A 15852-nucleotide genomic window follows, 5' to 3' on the forward strand; every position below is an offset into this window, starting at 1 on the left:
CATGTAACAAGTTGATTTTTAGCTCAGCATTTAATCAACTTTGGCTTGAAAGATGAAAAATTAAAGCTAGAAACGATATTCGCAGTGTTGACACTGCTTAAAGTCACTATTTGCAGAATTTGAAAGTTCTACATCTATATCGTGGAAGTAAGTTTTCACTTCTTTCTCTTAGTTTTGCTGTTTTCCAGTCCAATTGTATCTATAAATCACATTTCAGCATCAGAGCTACAACTCTGCAGTAGTCATACACAGTCACACTTCTTGAGTGGAGATTAGTGGTTTGCTGTGTCAAATGTGAATCTCTCACCTTGTCAGGAAGGCCGGCGGGCTGACAGACGATCCTGAGCGGCAGAGACTGTTTGTCGCTCAGAGCCTTCAGGTGACTGCTGATTCCCGTCCCCTCGATCTGCCACTGTCGCAGGTGGTACGCAAACCTGACAGGGACAGGAAAGAAAACAATGCGCTGTTGAGGTGTGTTTACACACAGCCAGTATCTTCATTAATGCTGTACATACTGACTGTGTGTACCTGCGTCGAAAGGCTTCCAGGTGTGTTTTGAGCATGAGCAGGCCCCTCTCGATGCTGGTCAAGCTGGAGTGGGCGTCCTTCTCCAGGTTGGCTGAAGCCATCAGCAGACTCTCCATACACTTCCTGATGAACTCCTGCTCCTTCTCCAGACCTGTCTTCCCAGCTGGAGGATTCAACATACACAAGTCATACAAAGACATGATGCAGGACAAAAACAAAAATTTTAAAAGTCCACAGTCACACAGTAAAACTTAAAATCAATCTTATTGCGCTTTGACATTAAAAACAGTTTCCTGGTTAAACATGAAAAAAAGGTGAGTCTGTATAGACACTTTAAATATGACAGTCAATATATTTTCATTAAGGTCTGTAAACTGTGTGTGTGTGTTGTAAACGCAAATGATGGAGGTAAACTAACCGTTGATATAGTAGGAGTTGATGTACTGGATCGCAGCGCGGCTGATATCTGCAGACTGAGCTCTCAGGGCGATCCCCCACAGTTGATCCATCCCACACAACTGGAGACACACGCACAGATACACACAGATCTGTGAGTCAACGGTCTGTCTACTCTGATTTAACTGGGTAAGATGAGCTCTTGCAACACATTGCAACATACATCAATGTATCAGATTGTTAAATATTAAGTTCTGAAAGGTCTGCCAGTTAACTCATATACGCATTTCTGTTTTAAGTACTTTTTTGCAGGAAGGAATGAAGCAGAGAGGAGTCTGATTACCTCACAGCTGGAGGCGTTGTCCAGTGCACTGGTGGCGAGGCGAGCTAAGTTGCAGAGGTGTTGAAAGAGGTTGAGGCCTGTCATGCTGATGGTCTCTGGCTTCAGCTGGGGCATCTGGAGACACGTTAACACACACAAACCAGCATCAACACACATCTGCTGTTCAGGACTCATCAGTGTGTTTCCATGACTGTTGTCATCTGACATGATCATGGATGAATTTGCGGAGGACAAACACTAGGCTCTCACTGCTCTTTGCTTCTTTGAAGAAAAACATTGCGGCTATTCTGGAAATTCTGTCAAATATCCTCTGAATTATCCCTCGACACATGCAGGGAGAGGTTCCAGTCTGACGAAGATGGCGAGAGAGACTACCCGCCAAAATTATATCGAAATTAGCCCGAGGAAAGAACTGAGTCATGCTGTTAACTAGATGTTTCAGTTTATGTTCATCATGCTTTATTAACCTCTAAAAGGCGGTAGTCATCACATAATTTTCTGTTTGGTCCAATATTTACCCAAACAGGCTAAATCAATGCTCAGTGGAAGTTTTCCAGACAAACATCTCGTAGCAAAAAGTTTAAGAGTCATTGAGTGTGTTTACATACAATCTAGAAACCAGGTTTTGGCCTTAATCAGGATACAATGTTTTATGAAATATGAGAAACCTTCCCTGTTTACATAATTCTAACAGTATCCATGTTTCTGATCATCTATGCACAGAGGTGTCCTGATGTCCCACCATGTCCTATACCAACAAAGATGCTCAGAGACCTGGATCTGGTGCCTACATGCTGCATTTTCCTGGTTTCTGAAACCAGGATATGGTGTTAACACATAACCAGGACACTCTGAAAACCAGATCATAGCCAGGACGCTCATGTGCATATCCACACACTCACTGATACTCCATGCCAAGAATAAAACACTCAAAATTCCCAGATATTCCAGTGGATATATAGTGATGTCTGACATTTTTTGCTAACTCTTCAGTTCTGTACATTGTAGAGTGTTTGTGCCCACCTTCTCCAGGAACAGGTGTTTGTAGGTCTCCATGCCCATAGCATGCTGGTCCTTGCTGCGGACCTGATTGAGGAACCAGTGCAGCGCGTCGTCATAGCACTCAGCGTCCTCCACCAGGCAGTGCCACAGGATGTCCACCTGCTCCAGACTCAGTCCTGAGAGACGGAAACACACAAACACACTCACACAATTACACACAGGAGCTCAATCAAATGTAAAGACACCCTTCTGCACTTAATAAAACACAAGACTGTGGAAAAACTTAGTTTGCTTTTCTGGTAAAACTGGATACTATTATGACCTTTAAATTAAATCTGGAAAGGAAAAATCCCTGTGGCTTAACTCCTTAAAACGTATGTCGGCACTACAGCCATAACCTGTTTTGGCTACAAGTGGACTTTTTTTTTATTTTAATGGGACATAAGTCAAAAAGGTTGGGAACCACTGTTACTGTACCAAGAATATTTCTTAGCAGCCACCCTTTTTGTCTGTAATTCTATGGTGATCTTGTTTACACTGGAAAATCAGAAGGAAAGTGGAAAAGGTGATTTAAAATGCAGCAACGAGCCAGGAACAACAAGGAACAAGGGCAAAAAGAGATGAAGGTGAATCAGGCACCAGGTTCAGTATGTTAATGTTGGTTTTCTTTCAGAATAAACAGCTACAAGAGGCCTTTAGATTTCAGTCGAGGTGAAAACGCATCCCGCTCTACTGTACAGTCACATGTGTTCACTTCCCTGACATTTCAACTTTCAAGGAAAATTGATATCAGATTCCCAGACTTCTCTGGTCTGGACTGAATCCTGCGGCTCTCTTGATCACCTGACTTCTGGTTTCTTGCAGTTAGTGTTATGAAACTTAAATGATGGCTGTGGGTGATCAAACCGCGACTAAATCTGGTAAAATACTACTAGAAGCAGGTCATATTTTCTCCTCATGAGTGTTACGTCATTCTCTCTTGCACACTCAGACAGACAGCAGGAGCATTGTTCTCAGCGGGCAGCTCAGGTTGCATAATGAGGTCTATTTTAGCATCGTTCCCCAAAGACTCAGAGAGAGAACCAAACAGTCATTCAGAGTTCACTTCCAAACTAATGTTAAAACGGCTTCTCTTTGGAAAATACACAAGTGTTGACAATGCCAGGCAAAACAATTTTATCACATACACTCTAAACTGCTGCTTCATATTTTACAAAGCAAACTGAACTATTTTGAGTGGTCAGTGTGAATTTCTAGCTTCTCGAGCAGTCGATGCTTCCCACTCATTTTACTCCAGCATGAAACTTGCAAAGACTTGAAATGTGTTTGGCTATGTTGTTGACAGCAACATTAGTGGATTATCAAGAAAAATAAGGACATTTCTCTGTAAATATGCATTGGAATGTAATGCTTCATTTTTTTTATGTTTTGGGCAACACACATGAAATGCATTGACCTCCATTTTATCATGGTGGCAGCAAACATTTCTCAAAACTCTGGCAAATAAACTTGATGCCACCTGTAACACTAGATAAAATAAGAGATAGGTGAGAAAATCATCATTAAACATGGACTCTTGTGAGCTCAAATATACTAGAAACCCTTTTTTAAATGCAGAATCAGTTGAATCTTACTGAAGTGGTCTGGAGATCCCAGTGTGGAGAAGACGCAGGTGAGGAACTGCAGACGAACCTGGACCTCCGCACTGTGGCTGTACCTGCAACCACATATCAGAGGAGACATGTCCGTGTTGATCATGACAATTTCTTAACAGAGAAAACACATGATTTTACTGATTTTATTTTTGGACAAACATTACTGGATATAAGAATTGTCATTTGCAGCTCTGTTTAGCACTTCGTGGTGAACCAAAACTGTGTGAGATTGAGGTAAAGGGTTGACAGACTTACAGTGCAAACTTGTGCCGGTGTTCACGGACTTCCTGGATGTAGTGCTGCAGGTTGTCGAAGAACAGCTTCATCATGTGCAGCTCCTTCTCGGCCCACCTGACAGAAATGACAAGCACATACATGTACCGCAGTCATGAATCTCAAGGCCAGTAGAAGTTCCATGCAAATGCATGAAAAAAAAAAAACAAAAACAGCAGTTACAGAATTGCTGAAGATACAGCTTGAAGTACACAAGCTACTCAACACATAAATGTGAAATAAGGGTACATGGCTAATAGTTGCAATGATAAGCTAAACTTTCAAACTGGGAAACTTTGCTTACATGGTGATCCAGTGAGTGTCATAGCTGGAGCCAAACTGCTGAAAAGTACCAAAAAGTTTGGGTAGTAGACGCAAGGAAACCACAACAGACCTGAGGGTAGATGAAAAGGGTCGAAAAAGGACAAAAGGAAAAGTGATTTGGAAATATTACTGTGTTGCTGAGCAGTTTTTTATTCCGTTAGATCTGCAGACTGGGTCATAAAAGATGTTATTTATGCTTTTTTGACTGTAGCGGCAGAACATCAGACACAAGAATGATCCTCTTTCCAACATGTTCAACACCATGAAATATTTTCCAGGTCAGAGTCTGACACAGCTTTCAGACATTCACTCTATGAGTGGTTTTAACAGTTTGTTTGTGGAGATGATTAAATCCAGTGGAAACCTGGGACAGAGTCAATGCTCTGGCATGGGTCACTCTTACCTGTGGTGAGCTAAGTTGTCAAGGCAACCCTCGATGAAGCGCATTCGGATCTGTCTGTCAGTGAACCAACAGACAAGCGAGCACAACAGCTTTTCTGCTTCATTAATCAGACCTTCAGACAGATGGATCTAAAAGAACAAACACACAAAGTAAAAATGAGATCACACTGAGGCAAGCTGGATGTTTCAGCATTTCTGGTCTTGACTGATGCTTTTTCGTCTTCTTCATCTGATGGACTGAAAAGCTCCTTATTTTGGCCTGCTTCTATTCAAGTATTACTTTGGTGCTTTTATTTTTCTTTTTATCAGCTGTTTATGCTTTTAGTTTGTGAGCATGTTGTTTGTGGAAACATTTCGTGATCATTTTGATGAATCTTCGAATGAGAAAAGTTATTATCACCTCTGGTTATCAGAGAGGAACAAACTAAGACTCTGTTAACTGTTTGGTAGTGTATTAAAGGTTATCACCTCCGGTTATTGAAGGAAGGAAGCTCAGTGACACAGACTACAGGAAGTCACTGCAGCCTGTTGTTGTTTGTTGGTTGCTAAAGCACTATCTATCAAAACAAGTGACTTTAAAAACACGGCCTACGCAGAGAAGTTGGTTTAAAGTCATACCGCGTCCTCATCCTGCACCAGGTCCCACAGCAGAGTGTTGCCCTTCTTACAAACATTGTCCAGGTTGATGTCAGTCACAGCGTGGCTGCTGGAGTACTGGTGCTTATGGACGGCAGGACCTGCAGAGATTAGAGCGCTCACAAAATCAGCTTCTCTGGCTCTTGGTGGATTAACACAAAAAAGAGAAAAAACAACCTGTTGTGTTGGTCAAAATAATCTAATTATTCCAAACTTTTCAAGGCCTTGAGCGTGACTCACCTTGAACCAGGTGCTCATGGTAGATGGAGGCCAGGTTGGGAAGGTGCTGCTGGAGGTGGGAGCTGAGCTCAGCGTGTGAGTTGATCTGGACCAGCTCCTCCTCACATCCCGACTCCTCGCCGTCAAAGTCGGCCATGTTCTTCTCTGACTTTGCACTGACCTGAGAGCTGCTGCAGCTCACGTCGTCAGCACTCAGCATGTCCTCCACCATGGGACTGAGGGTTTTATAAAGGAGGCAGAGGAGCAGATCCATTAAGGACCAATCAGACACTATATCACAATGTGAAATTGCAGTGGATGAATTTAGATAAAAAGGCAACATTATTATTGCATTTTGTGTTAAACTGGAACATTTAATTCACTGGGTTTGTTGTTTTGTTCTTGCGTTTTCTTGATACAGACATAAACCTTCTATTGAACAATCAGTATATTTAGTATATTGCTCATTTTGTTCAATATTTGTGAAGAGCACTGGAGCCTCTGGGTTAGGCTTTAGTCAGCTTTTTTGTAGGTGAACACATTAACTAAGTCAGTGACAAAGCTGCAGAATGGTGGCCTTACCCTTCATGATGGTGGTGGTGATGATGGTGATGGTGGTGGTGCTGGGGGCCAATGAAGCGCCGGCAGTTAAAGAGCTCACTGCCCATGGCCTCCCCCAGAAAGTCCCCAGGCCGCGGCAGGCATGTAGGCTCCTGAGGCCCCTGTACCATCTGTGAGGGGCCAATGTCTGACGGCTGCTGCTGAGGCTCCGTCCCATCCGGCCGAGCAGACGATGAGGAAGAACAGGCGTCCAACATCCTCATCCGGCCCTCCAACGATGTTGACGCAGCTGTAACCATGACAGCAGAAGTCTCTGGGCTGAAGGGGAGAACCTTGGGCTTGGCCCCACCTCCAGAACCACTGGGCCCCGCCCCCTGGCTCGGCCCCTCACCGAGTGCCTCCCCCGCTTTTCTCTTTCTCGACTCCGTCTGCTCCCTGGGCTCCTTCTGCTGCCCGCCTTCAGCAGCCGACCGGTTCCCCTCATCTTCATCCTCCTCATCGTCATCATCATCCTCCTCATCATCTTCCTCTTCATCCTCCTCCTCCTCCTCCTTTAAGGCCTCACTGTCCGCCATGTCATCAGAGTGCATCTCACTGCCGGGGCTCCCGGCTGATTGGCTGGCTCGGCTAGATGCGGCTTCGTTGCTGGAGGCCTCGCTGCGGCCGCTGCTGCTGCCCGGCCCGCTGCTGCCTTCCTCCACACTGTTGGCCGTCTCATCAGAGCTGCCCTGCATCGACTCCTGAGGAACCACCAGAAACACAAGACACAAGACAATTGTTTTAATCCCATCGGTGTGCCAGTCAGGCAGAGGTGAGAGCGCTGGTTCAAATCCCTGATCCGATCAAAATATCTCAGGGTGAACATATACACGAACACAAAATCTGGTTCGGATTCAGTTGTTTTTTATCAATGTTTTTTTCTTGAGTTAAAAATGATGGAGTATCGTGTCCCAGGTGGGATTTCTTGCCCAACTCACATTTTTTTCATTCAGCATTTTAGGTTTAGACAATATAGCAAATGATGACCTTTCGAGAGAAGTATTTAAACTTAAGACTCAATGTTTCTTATGGCTGCAACCCTAAAATGTAAATATTCTAGATGTCCTGTGCATTACTTTGTACACATTTTCCCCCAAATTCAGAGAATTTAAAATGGTTCATTAGGTTCAACAATGCTTTGCTGAACAACCTGCTGAGTTTCATTTAGTTCATCCAGTTCAGCTTCTACGGGCCACTTATCGTGGAATCTCACATGCTCAAAACAGCTCCTTTTATTATTAAAACTATGCAACTCAAATGTTTCAAGTTCCACGTGTCCATCAGCAGCTGTGCATGAAAGAGAAACTGAATCTACATCTGCTGTGTTAATGACATGAAATGTAACCAAAGAAAGAAAAAAATAGCTCTGAGTGCAGGATCCAAATCAGCTTGACAGAGAGTATGTGTGTATGTGTGAGTGTGTGAGTGTGAGTGTGACTGTTTACCTCTGTGTCGGACAGTCTCTGCTGGCTCCTCTTGCTGCCAGTCATCATCTGGTCATCCATCTCCATGTCGCTGCCTCCACTGTGCTGAGTGTCACTGTTGTCACTGCTGTCCGGACTGGCAGCTGGTGAACCTGAGACCAGACAAGAAAGACATACGGTGATTAAAATTAGCTCCATCTTCGCTAGCTGCAATATTAAACTGACAAATACATTAATAATCAATAATTATAATAATATAATATGTATATCAGTCTGAAATAGACCATTCTGCATTAGTACTTCACTGTAAGTATATTGTAAGTATATTTTGATGCTCAAATGTTTGTACTTTTACTGATGTAAAATCTTGAATGCAGGACTTTTACTTGTGACAGAGTATTTCTAAACTGCAGTATTGCTACTCTTACTTCAGTAAATGTACTTCTTCTAGCACTGCCAAAGTGTCAAGAGAATAAAAATTTTAATGTTGGTTCGTCATTGCTGAGACATTTTGAACGTAGCTTTTACATTTCGATTCATCAATGTTAATTTGCCGGAGCCGTACATGAATCCAGACTGACCTTTCTTGTTGCCCATGGGGATGTTGGTGTTGAGCAGGGAGGCGAAGGAGCTCTGTTTGGAGAGCTGCGCTTTGGCTGCCAGGGCGTTGTTCCACAGAGCCTTGATCAGCATGGAGGCCAGGTACAACGTCTGAGGAGGGAGACGGATGAGTGTTTATCATAGAATATCAACACCGTAAAATTCAACAGTCTGGTGAAGATCACAAAGCTTTTAGGTCAGTTTTGAGGCTGTGTGTGTGTGTGTGTGTACCTGCTCGGTGTGGGCGCTGGGGTGCAGGCCTGACACCAGGTTGAGGACGTGGCGGAGAGGCACTGGGTCCAGGTTTTTGATGAGTGAAGGGAAAAGGTCGTGGATGTAACGGCTGCAGTGTTTCAGCTAAAACACCAAACAAAAAGCAGAACCAGAGATTTCATATTTGACTGGTACACGGATGCTTTTGAACTTAAATATGGTCTGTATACAATATTTTAATACATCAAAATATAATTTTAAACTATTCAATATGGGTAAGAATGTGTTTCCTCTTTCATTCTGATGGAGACCTAAATTGTTTATTATGATCAACAAACTGATTATATATAAACAAAGAAGCTATTTCGATTGAGAAGTACAGTTTTAATATTTAGTCTAAGCATCTGCAATTGAAGGTGGAAAGGTTTCCTCTCATATACACACACATATAGAAAAGTTCAAAACCAATAAGAACTGTTAAAAAGGCAAGTCAACAACCAGTATGTGGTTAATAACCATTAAATGACTGCTATAATAATTGATAGCTTAGTCTCCTTCATGCTGTTTGACAGAGTAACAAACAGGTTCATGGTGTGGAATAAAACCGTCTACACTCAGGTGTAAATCTGTGCCGTCTTACCTGAGCTGCAGCCCAAATACAGTCCACATGCTGCGTGCTGAGTCGGCCCTCGGCAGCCAAGAAGTTCAGGATCACTTGGCACTGTTTAATGATCTGGAAAACACGCACGCACACACACACACACACACAAGATCAGCAGTGTTTGGAGAAAATAAGATAATCTCTACTCTCCAATGTTGATATTGTTTAAGTAAAGTAATTGGCCCGTTTGAGAGAATGCAATGCATTGCAACACAATAAAACAAAGTTGAAAAAGCAACATTTGTGTACACTTGCTGTTACTTTACATCACTGGATCAAAGGTCTCACCTCAATGTGCAAATTTGGTCCAAATATGTGCTCCACCACGTTGTTATGGATCAGCCAGTCAGCAAGTTCCTTTGCTATGGACCTAGAGGGACAAAACAGAACCAGAATGAGGTGTTAAGAGACATTCATGAAGCCACACACAGGTTAACAGGAGCTCAACATGTGGAACAGAAAACTTCAACTTGCTGCTGCAGCATGGTGAATATTGACTGTCTGGATGTATATCTGCTTTTATAACCCAATAGGTGGAAAAAGAGGTGGCAGGAAAGTGTTTTTAGTCACATATAACATGGTTATTCACAAGTGGGAAACTGAACAATGTAGTCGTAAAAAGGTTTATCTGCACCATCTGAGAAAAGTAACACTGTTTTACATACAACTGACTTAATGGATGCCTTTGTGCACAGTCATCCGATCCTTTGAACTAACTTACGTTTCTGTGTCGGACACCAGTGATTCATTGTTGCAGACGTCATTGAAGGTGTGGAGTTGGTTCTGAGGAAACACAGACACACATATTGCATGATGAGTGCAGAAACAGTGCATCATACATCTTTGTACAAGGTTATTTCCCATCAGTGTCATACTGTAACCCTAAAATTAAAAGAAAGCTGTTGGCTGACAAACAGGCTCTTGGCTATTATAACTGTTTCCAGGGAAATACACACAGAGCCAGACTTCAACTTGTGTCTGGGGTCTTTATTGGCCTCTATAAACTAAATCAAACTGATTAAATAGAGCACCAGCCTTTGCTGGATGCAGGTCCTATTTTTCCCACAGTGATCAAATTCACTAACATTTAAAAGCAAATATGGTGTCAACACACATTTTAAAATTGTTGACTTCACTATACATATTCAGTTGGCATACTAATCAACAGCAGGTTTATTTATAATTACATTCGCAATACAACTAATACAACACAAATTTACAATACAATATAACATCCAGTATCTAAAACCTGCTCTACACTGGAGGTCTTATAGTACGGTCACTTGTTATCAGCTGGGAAAGAATACAAGTACAATACAAGTACATGTTCGAGTGCTGACTGTACGTGAATGTTAAATGCTACAGGTTATAATCCTCACACGCTAACTGTGAGCATGTTAACATGCAAAATGTTACATTATAAACATTCCAACATTCGCATGTAGCATGCTGTACAGTTCTTATACATCTCAAAGCATTGCTGCGTCTAGTTATAGCCAATGACAATGCAGAGCTGAGCCTGACAAGCTGAGTCTGACATTTTTAAACACTTGAAGTCCTTTCTAGAGCTACAAAGTCTTTATGAGTGCAAAGTCAGTTTTGATTTTAAGTGAGAGAAAGAAGGACGGAAACAGAACTGGAACTGAAACTCGGCTGAAGGATACAGAACCAGAATTAATCCTAGAGGTCTCTCATAGGACGGCTACTTGGGTGCTACTGTGACGAGCTTCATGTAGACCCCCTGTTAAAAGGCTCATATCAACCTAACTCAAGCGGCCGAGTGAGTGTTTCCAGCCATGATTGGAGTGTGACTCACTGTGATTTGGCTGAGTCCTGCGAGCCTCATGGTGAGCGTGGGGGACATGAAGTATTTGAAGGCGAGGTCCAGGCTTTCCTTGTCAAAGCACAGCGCGCTGTCCAGCGGCTCCTTCACCGTGCTCCACATCAGGTCGGCCATGTTGCGCGCCGCGCTCTGCCGCAGCTCCTGGTCCGACAGCTTACACAGATACCTGCAGACAGCATCCAGAATTTAATGAGCTCTTAATGCCAAAAGAATTGATCCGCAGATAAACATTTTGAAATACAAAAACTTTCCAATTCAAAAGATGTCATCTATGACATCACTAAGCTTTAAATTTTCTTTTTCCATCTCAGTTTCACATTTTTGTTGACAAATCCAACTTTTCAAACAGCTGACTGTTAGTACGTCTAAGAATCGTTTTCAATCACAGTCCTTCTCCACGCCTGCGTAGGCGTACTTCGAGACATCTGATCAACAGCAGAGTGCTGCTGACTCATCCAGTCTTCACTGCGAGCTGGGGTAGTCGGCTTTGTGGTTTTCACAAAGCTGGCACTGATTGCGTGCTCAGATTCATGCTCTACTCCTCTTATTCTTTAATCAGACCGTTTTTGATTTAAACCACAAGTTTGCTCATTTTATTCATTCACATTTCATTTGACCACATTCAACTAATTTTTTAAGTTTCAAAGTTGCTGCTGCCTATCAGGTTTTGCATGAGTCTCACAGCCTTCTCACAGTCCAGTCTTAAAGGTCCAGTGTGGAGGATTCGGTGGCATCTAAGAGTGAGGCTGCAGATTGCAACCAACTGGAAAATCCTCATCTCATCCCTTCTTTTCAAGTGTGTAGCAGAACCTATGGTGGTCGTGAAACGAAAAAGGGGCTCTCTAGAGTCCATGTTTGGTTATTCCATTCTGCACTACTGTAGAAACAGTCAAACATAGAAGCTGCTCCCTAAAGAGCTCATTCTAAGATACAAAAACATGATTCTTATTTTCAGGTGATAATACAACAATGAAAACACAACTATGAATATCATATTCCATTTCCGCTGATAGATCCCCATAAATCCTTCACATTATGTGTATGCACCTTTAAAGCTTCAGCATTTCTTGTAGTGCGTCATTTTGTGTTTTACGTCTTCTTATACAGCTTTACTCCGCTATATATCCAAATTGATATCCCTAATCCCTAATCCTATTACTCAGAGCAAGTGTGCTCATGCTTTTTTGTCGTGCATCATATGCTGCTGGTGTGTGCTGCCCTTTGTGGGACTGTCAATCTGATGGATGACGAATAGATAAAACTGAAGCTAATCGAAGATTTGAAGAGACAAATGTTGTTCCTTGATGATGCTGAAAAACTGTGAGCTGGATGGATATTTTGAGGGAACAGGGTGTTTCAATAAAATCAGGGAATGACCCTGAATCAGTATTATGACAGTCATCATTTTGTTCGACTGTGAGTCTCTGCTCAGTGAGACAGAAGAGTCGGCGAGGCAGCAGATCCTCAGCCCGCCTTCGTCACGTGATCAGGCCTGCCAGCGCTCTGCCTCCTCTAGGGTCATGTGAGGAGAGGTTCACCAGAGGCCTGGCAACTGTTGCCATGGTGACGGAAGCTCTTCCTAGCAACACATGTGTGGTACTTTGGTATTTGGGGGAGAGAGCACAAATGAGCGATGTGCACTGACTGACTGAGTGAGAGAGACAGAGAGGGAAAGAGCTCGAGACTAAATCAGCCACGTCTGGCTTCATCACTTCATCGCTGGAGAGACACACCTGGATGCTGTAGCTAACACGGTTTAACGTAAGATCTTAATACTTGACCATACAGAATAACACAGGACAGTATTGCTGATTAAGACGAAGAAGTTTGATCTAGTTCCTTGGTTTGCTCTGATATGAATCAAACAGTCAAGACCAATCCTCTGCAGAAGCTACATTTCCCCCCGCCTGACTCGTGCGAAGGAGCTGTCGGCTGCTGTGCTGACAGGGAAGCAAGGTGTTCAACAAGATGGCAGCTACTCAGTCATACTCAAACCAGGCACTCAGACAGGCCTGCAGCAGAGTTCAGGTTCTCAGAGTTAAACTGGAAAACGTATCAACTTGACAGTCGAGGCTTCTGAATTTCTGAAATCAATTTACTTTACCAACAAACATAAATAGTAAAGGACACATCTCTGCACACCTGTGTAAAGACAGACACATAGGAGATACATTTCCTATGATGCTATTATTTGTTGTTGTACTGGGTAGTAAATTTTGGTCGGATGATCTGAGTTGCTGAAAGGTGGAAGTGTATGAAGGGGCAGGGTTGTTGTCATTGTATGAAATGACTGGTTGCTTGACCAAAACATAGCTACTGAATAAATGCATCACAAGTGTTGACAGTGTGCAGGATCTGAATTTTTCTTTTGTGCCGACAAACATGTGCATCTCTGAATAACTGCTTTTCCCACGGCAAACAAATTCATCAGGAACAAATGAAATTCACCAGCGCGTGGCTATGGAACTTTTCCTACTTTGTTTAAGTAGTCTCTTACAAAAGCAAACTGTAGCCTCTGTTAACACGGACACATCTGTTTGGAGTAAACTCACCGTATTACATAGGTGCGGAACGGTATGATGTGCTGCATGACCGCAGGAATGTGCAACCATATTCGGATCTGCAGGCAGGATCAAAAACAAAACGCAAAGCATTTAACATCAAACACAGCAGATTATTTTAGATGTTCCCCATAGCCTGTAGATTATCAGGTACACCTAGCTAACTAATGCAGTCTAATATTTTATCCACCCTGTTTTTATCAATGAGGATAGGTTAAATATTCAAAACAAATGACCTTTGACCAGAGTTTTAACAACCCTTCCTTAAACAAAACATTACAACTTTCATTTTTTACAGGATTGTTTCATTAGACTGTATTTGTTTTAGTTAGGTGCACCTAATAAAGAGGCAAGAACATCACCTTCCCTTCAAATCAACCTCAAAATGGACTCTCTAAGTCTTTCTTTTAGCTGTTTTCCTGACTGGAGAATGTTACTCTGAGCTGAGTTTCAGGTATAAATTTTGGAAAGACAGAGTTCAGCAGTGAGCAGCATTTGGATTTGGGTTGGTGGACTCACGTTGGAGACGATGGTGATGAAGGCGTGGGCGATGGGGAAGGGGAGGCTCTCCGGAGTGCCCGACTCGAAGCACTCCTTCATCAGGGACAGGCCGTGCTTCCCACAGAACAGACAGACGTAACGCAGCAGATGCAGAGGCACCTCCACGTCCTGGTTGATGAGGGGAGACAACATCGGTTACGTCTCATAAAGACTCCATTTACACCTGGTGCTAAAATCTGCATCCTTACACATTATCCAGATCAGGAAAAACTTATGTCAATGCAAGGCGTAATATATTATAATCAGAATATGGCGACAGATCCCATTTTAATACGAGGTGTAAATGGGTTGAAAGTCATGACGCTTCATTGTTGAGTTGTGCTTGTCCTCATTTACAGTCAACTGTCATCAACAAAGTGCTTTTTCCAGTTGGAAACACAAAATCATTTGGTTGCATATTGACATAAAACCCAGGTAACAAGTACTTTAAACTGGTTGTTTATCTGTGAAATCGCAGTAAAAAGTAAAAATTAGGAGTTTTAGTTATACTGCCAGAATGGTTTTGTGACTTTTATTGCCATTAAAACCTGCAGTAATGAGCAGTAAAATCTTAATTACTATAAATCACTGTCCATCACTTAGTACAGTAATAGTTGGAGCCGTCTGGCTTAATAGCTTTGTCCTACTTTTCATACAGCCTGTTCTTACATCCATCCTGAGCTGAAGGAAAACGTTATTACGGTGAGAAGGAAAAAGCCACCGAGCTTGCAAATTATCTTGGGACACATTATGGCTCTCTGGGGGACACTGAATTCATCTGCAGGAAACCAAACCATATCCAATAAACACCCAGCACAGCTCTTTTTCTATTTCCTCCAGCATACAAGCCCTAACCCATAACTAAAAACTACAATCTACGCATGGGCTCATTTAACACAGTTTAGAAGTACTGCATTCCTTTCCAAAACACTGTTATTAAATTGTTTCCAATCTCTTAAGATTTTCATCTCAGAACACAAAGAGCAGCGTCAGGAGCTCAGACAAATGAAAGCCTGTTACCATGGACTTCATGAGGCTCAGCACACTGTAATAATGTGGGCGTTGATTTGACAAAACAACCAGAGAGGGCAGGAAATGTAGACAATACTTAGCTAAACAGAGAACTGTACCCAATTCAAAAAAACTCAACACAGACTGACATGAAGCAAAACTATGATACCAGGCCTTTCTGATGTAAACGTTCTGCCTCTGGGACTCGTAAATAAACAGCCACAATAAATTCATTATTTTATTTTAGCCGGTGTGACACTGGCTGCCTTTGTTAATAACAACAATCTACAAGTGACGCGTGCACCTTCTGAAAATTATTTGTGGACCTCCAAAGATTGCATGAGGAAATTCACTGTTACATTTGTAAATTAACTTGTACTGATCTGAAGTTGATTCACACCTGAACAAAAATGTTGTCTTTCTTTTCACAGTAACATACGGGAAGAACAGAATAACACCGTCTCTGTTTTTCTACTTCCAATTTTTAAAGGATTTTCCATCCCATGTGAGGCCATTTGATATCAAAAACAAAAGCAGTCCACAGGACAGAATAAATTCAAGCTGGTCCATCCAACAGAGAGCAGGTCGTGGCAACATAAAACCTCACATCAGACAACGTTT

General features: G+C 42.4%; 1 protein-coding gene across 4 annotated transcripts in view; it reads right to left on the reverse strand.

The window, feature by feature from the left end:
* Positions 1-15852, reverse strand: part of usp34 (ubiquitin specific peptidase 34) — a 55468-nt gene that overhangs the window by 25136 nt on the left and 14480 nt on the right. For all 4 annotated transcript variants that reach the window (XM_041964511.1, XM_041964493.1, XM_041964501.1 and 1 more), the window contains exons 5-25: positions 14200-14349; positions 13672-13739; positions 11093-11285; positions 9998-10059; positions 9565-9646; positions 9256-9348; positions 8634-8759; positions 8384-8513; positions 7824-7954; positions 6361-7079; positions 5800-6014; positions 5542-5660; positions 4925-5052; positions 4502-4591; positions 4180-4275; positions 3904-3986; positions 2291-2445; positions 1268-1381; positions 947-1046; positions 529-691; positions 308-434 (exon numbers count right to left, since the gene is read on the reverse strand). In XM_041964511.1, the coding sequence (XP_041820445.1) occupies positions 308-434; positions 529-691; positions 947-1046; positions 1268-1381; positions 2291-2445; positions 3904-3986; positions 4180-4275; positions 4502-4591; positions 4925-5052; positions 5542-5660; positions 5800-6014; positions 6361-7079; positions 7824-7954; positions 8384-8513; positions 8634-8759; positions 9256-9348; positions 9565-9646; positions 9998-10059; positions 11093-11285; positions 13672-13739; positions 14200-14349 (3144 nt within the window). The remainder of the gene's footprint in view (positions 1-307; positions 435-528; positions 692-946; positions 1047-1267; positions 1382-2290; positions 2446-3903; positions 3987-4179; positions 4276-4501; positions 4592-4924; positions 5053-5541; positions 5661-5799; positions 6015-6360; positions 7080-7823; positions 7955-8383; positions 8514-8633; positions 8760-9255; positions 9349-9564; positions 9647-9997; positions 10060-11092; positions 11286-13671; positions 13740-14199; positions 14350-15852) is intronic.

This window comes from Chelmon rostratus, chromosome 3, assembly GCF_017976325.1.
Source record: "Chelmon rostratus isolate fCheRos1 chromosome 3, fCheRos1.pri, whole genome shotgun sequence".
NCBI lineage: Eukaryota > Metazoa > Chordata > Actinopteri > Chaetodontiformes > Chaetodontidae > Chelmon > Chelmon rostratus.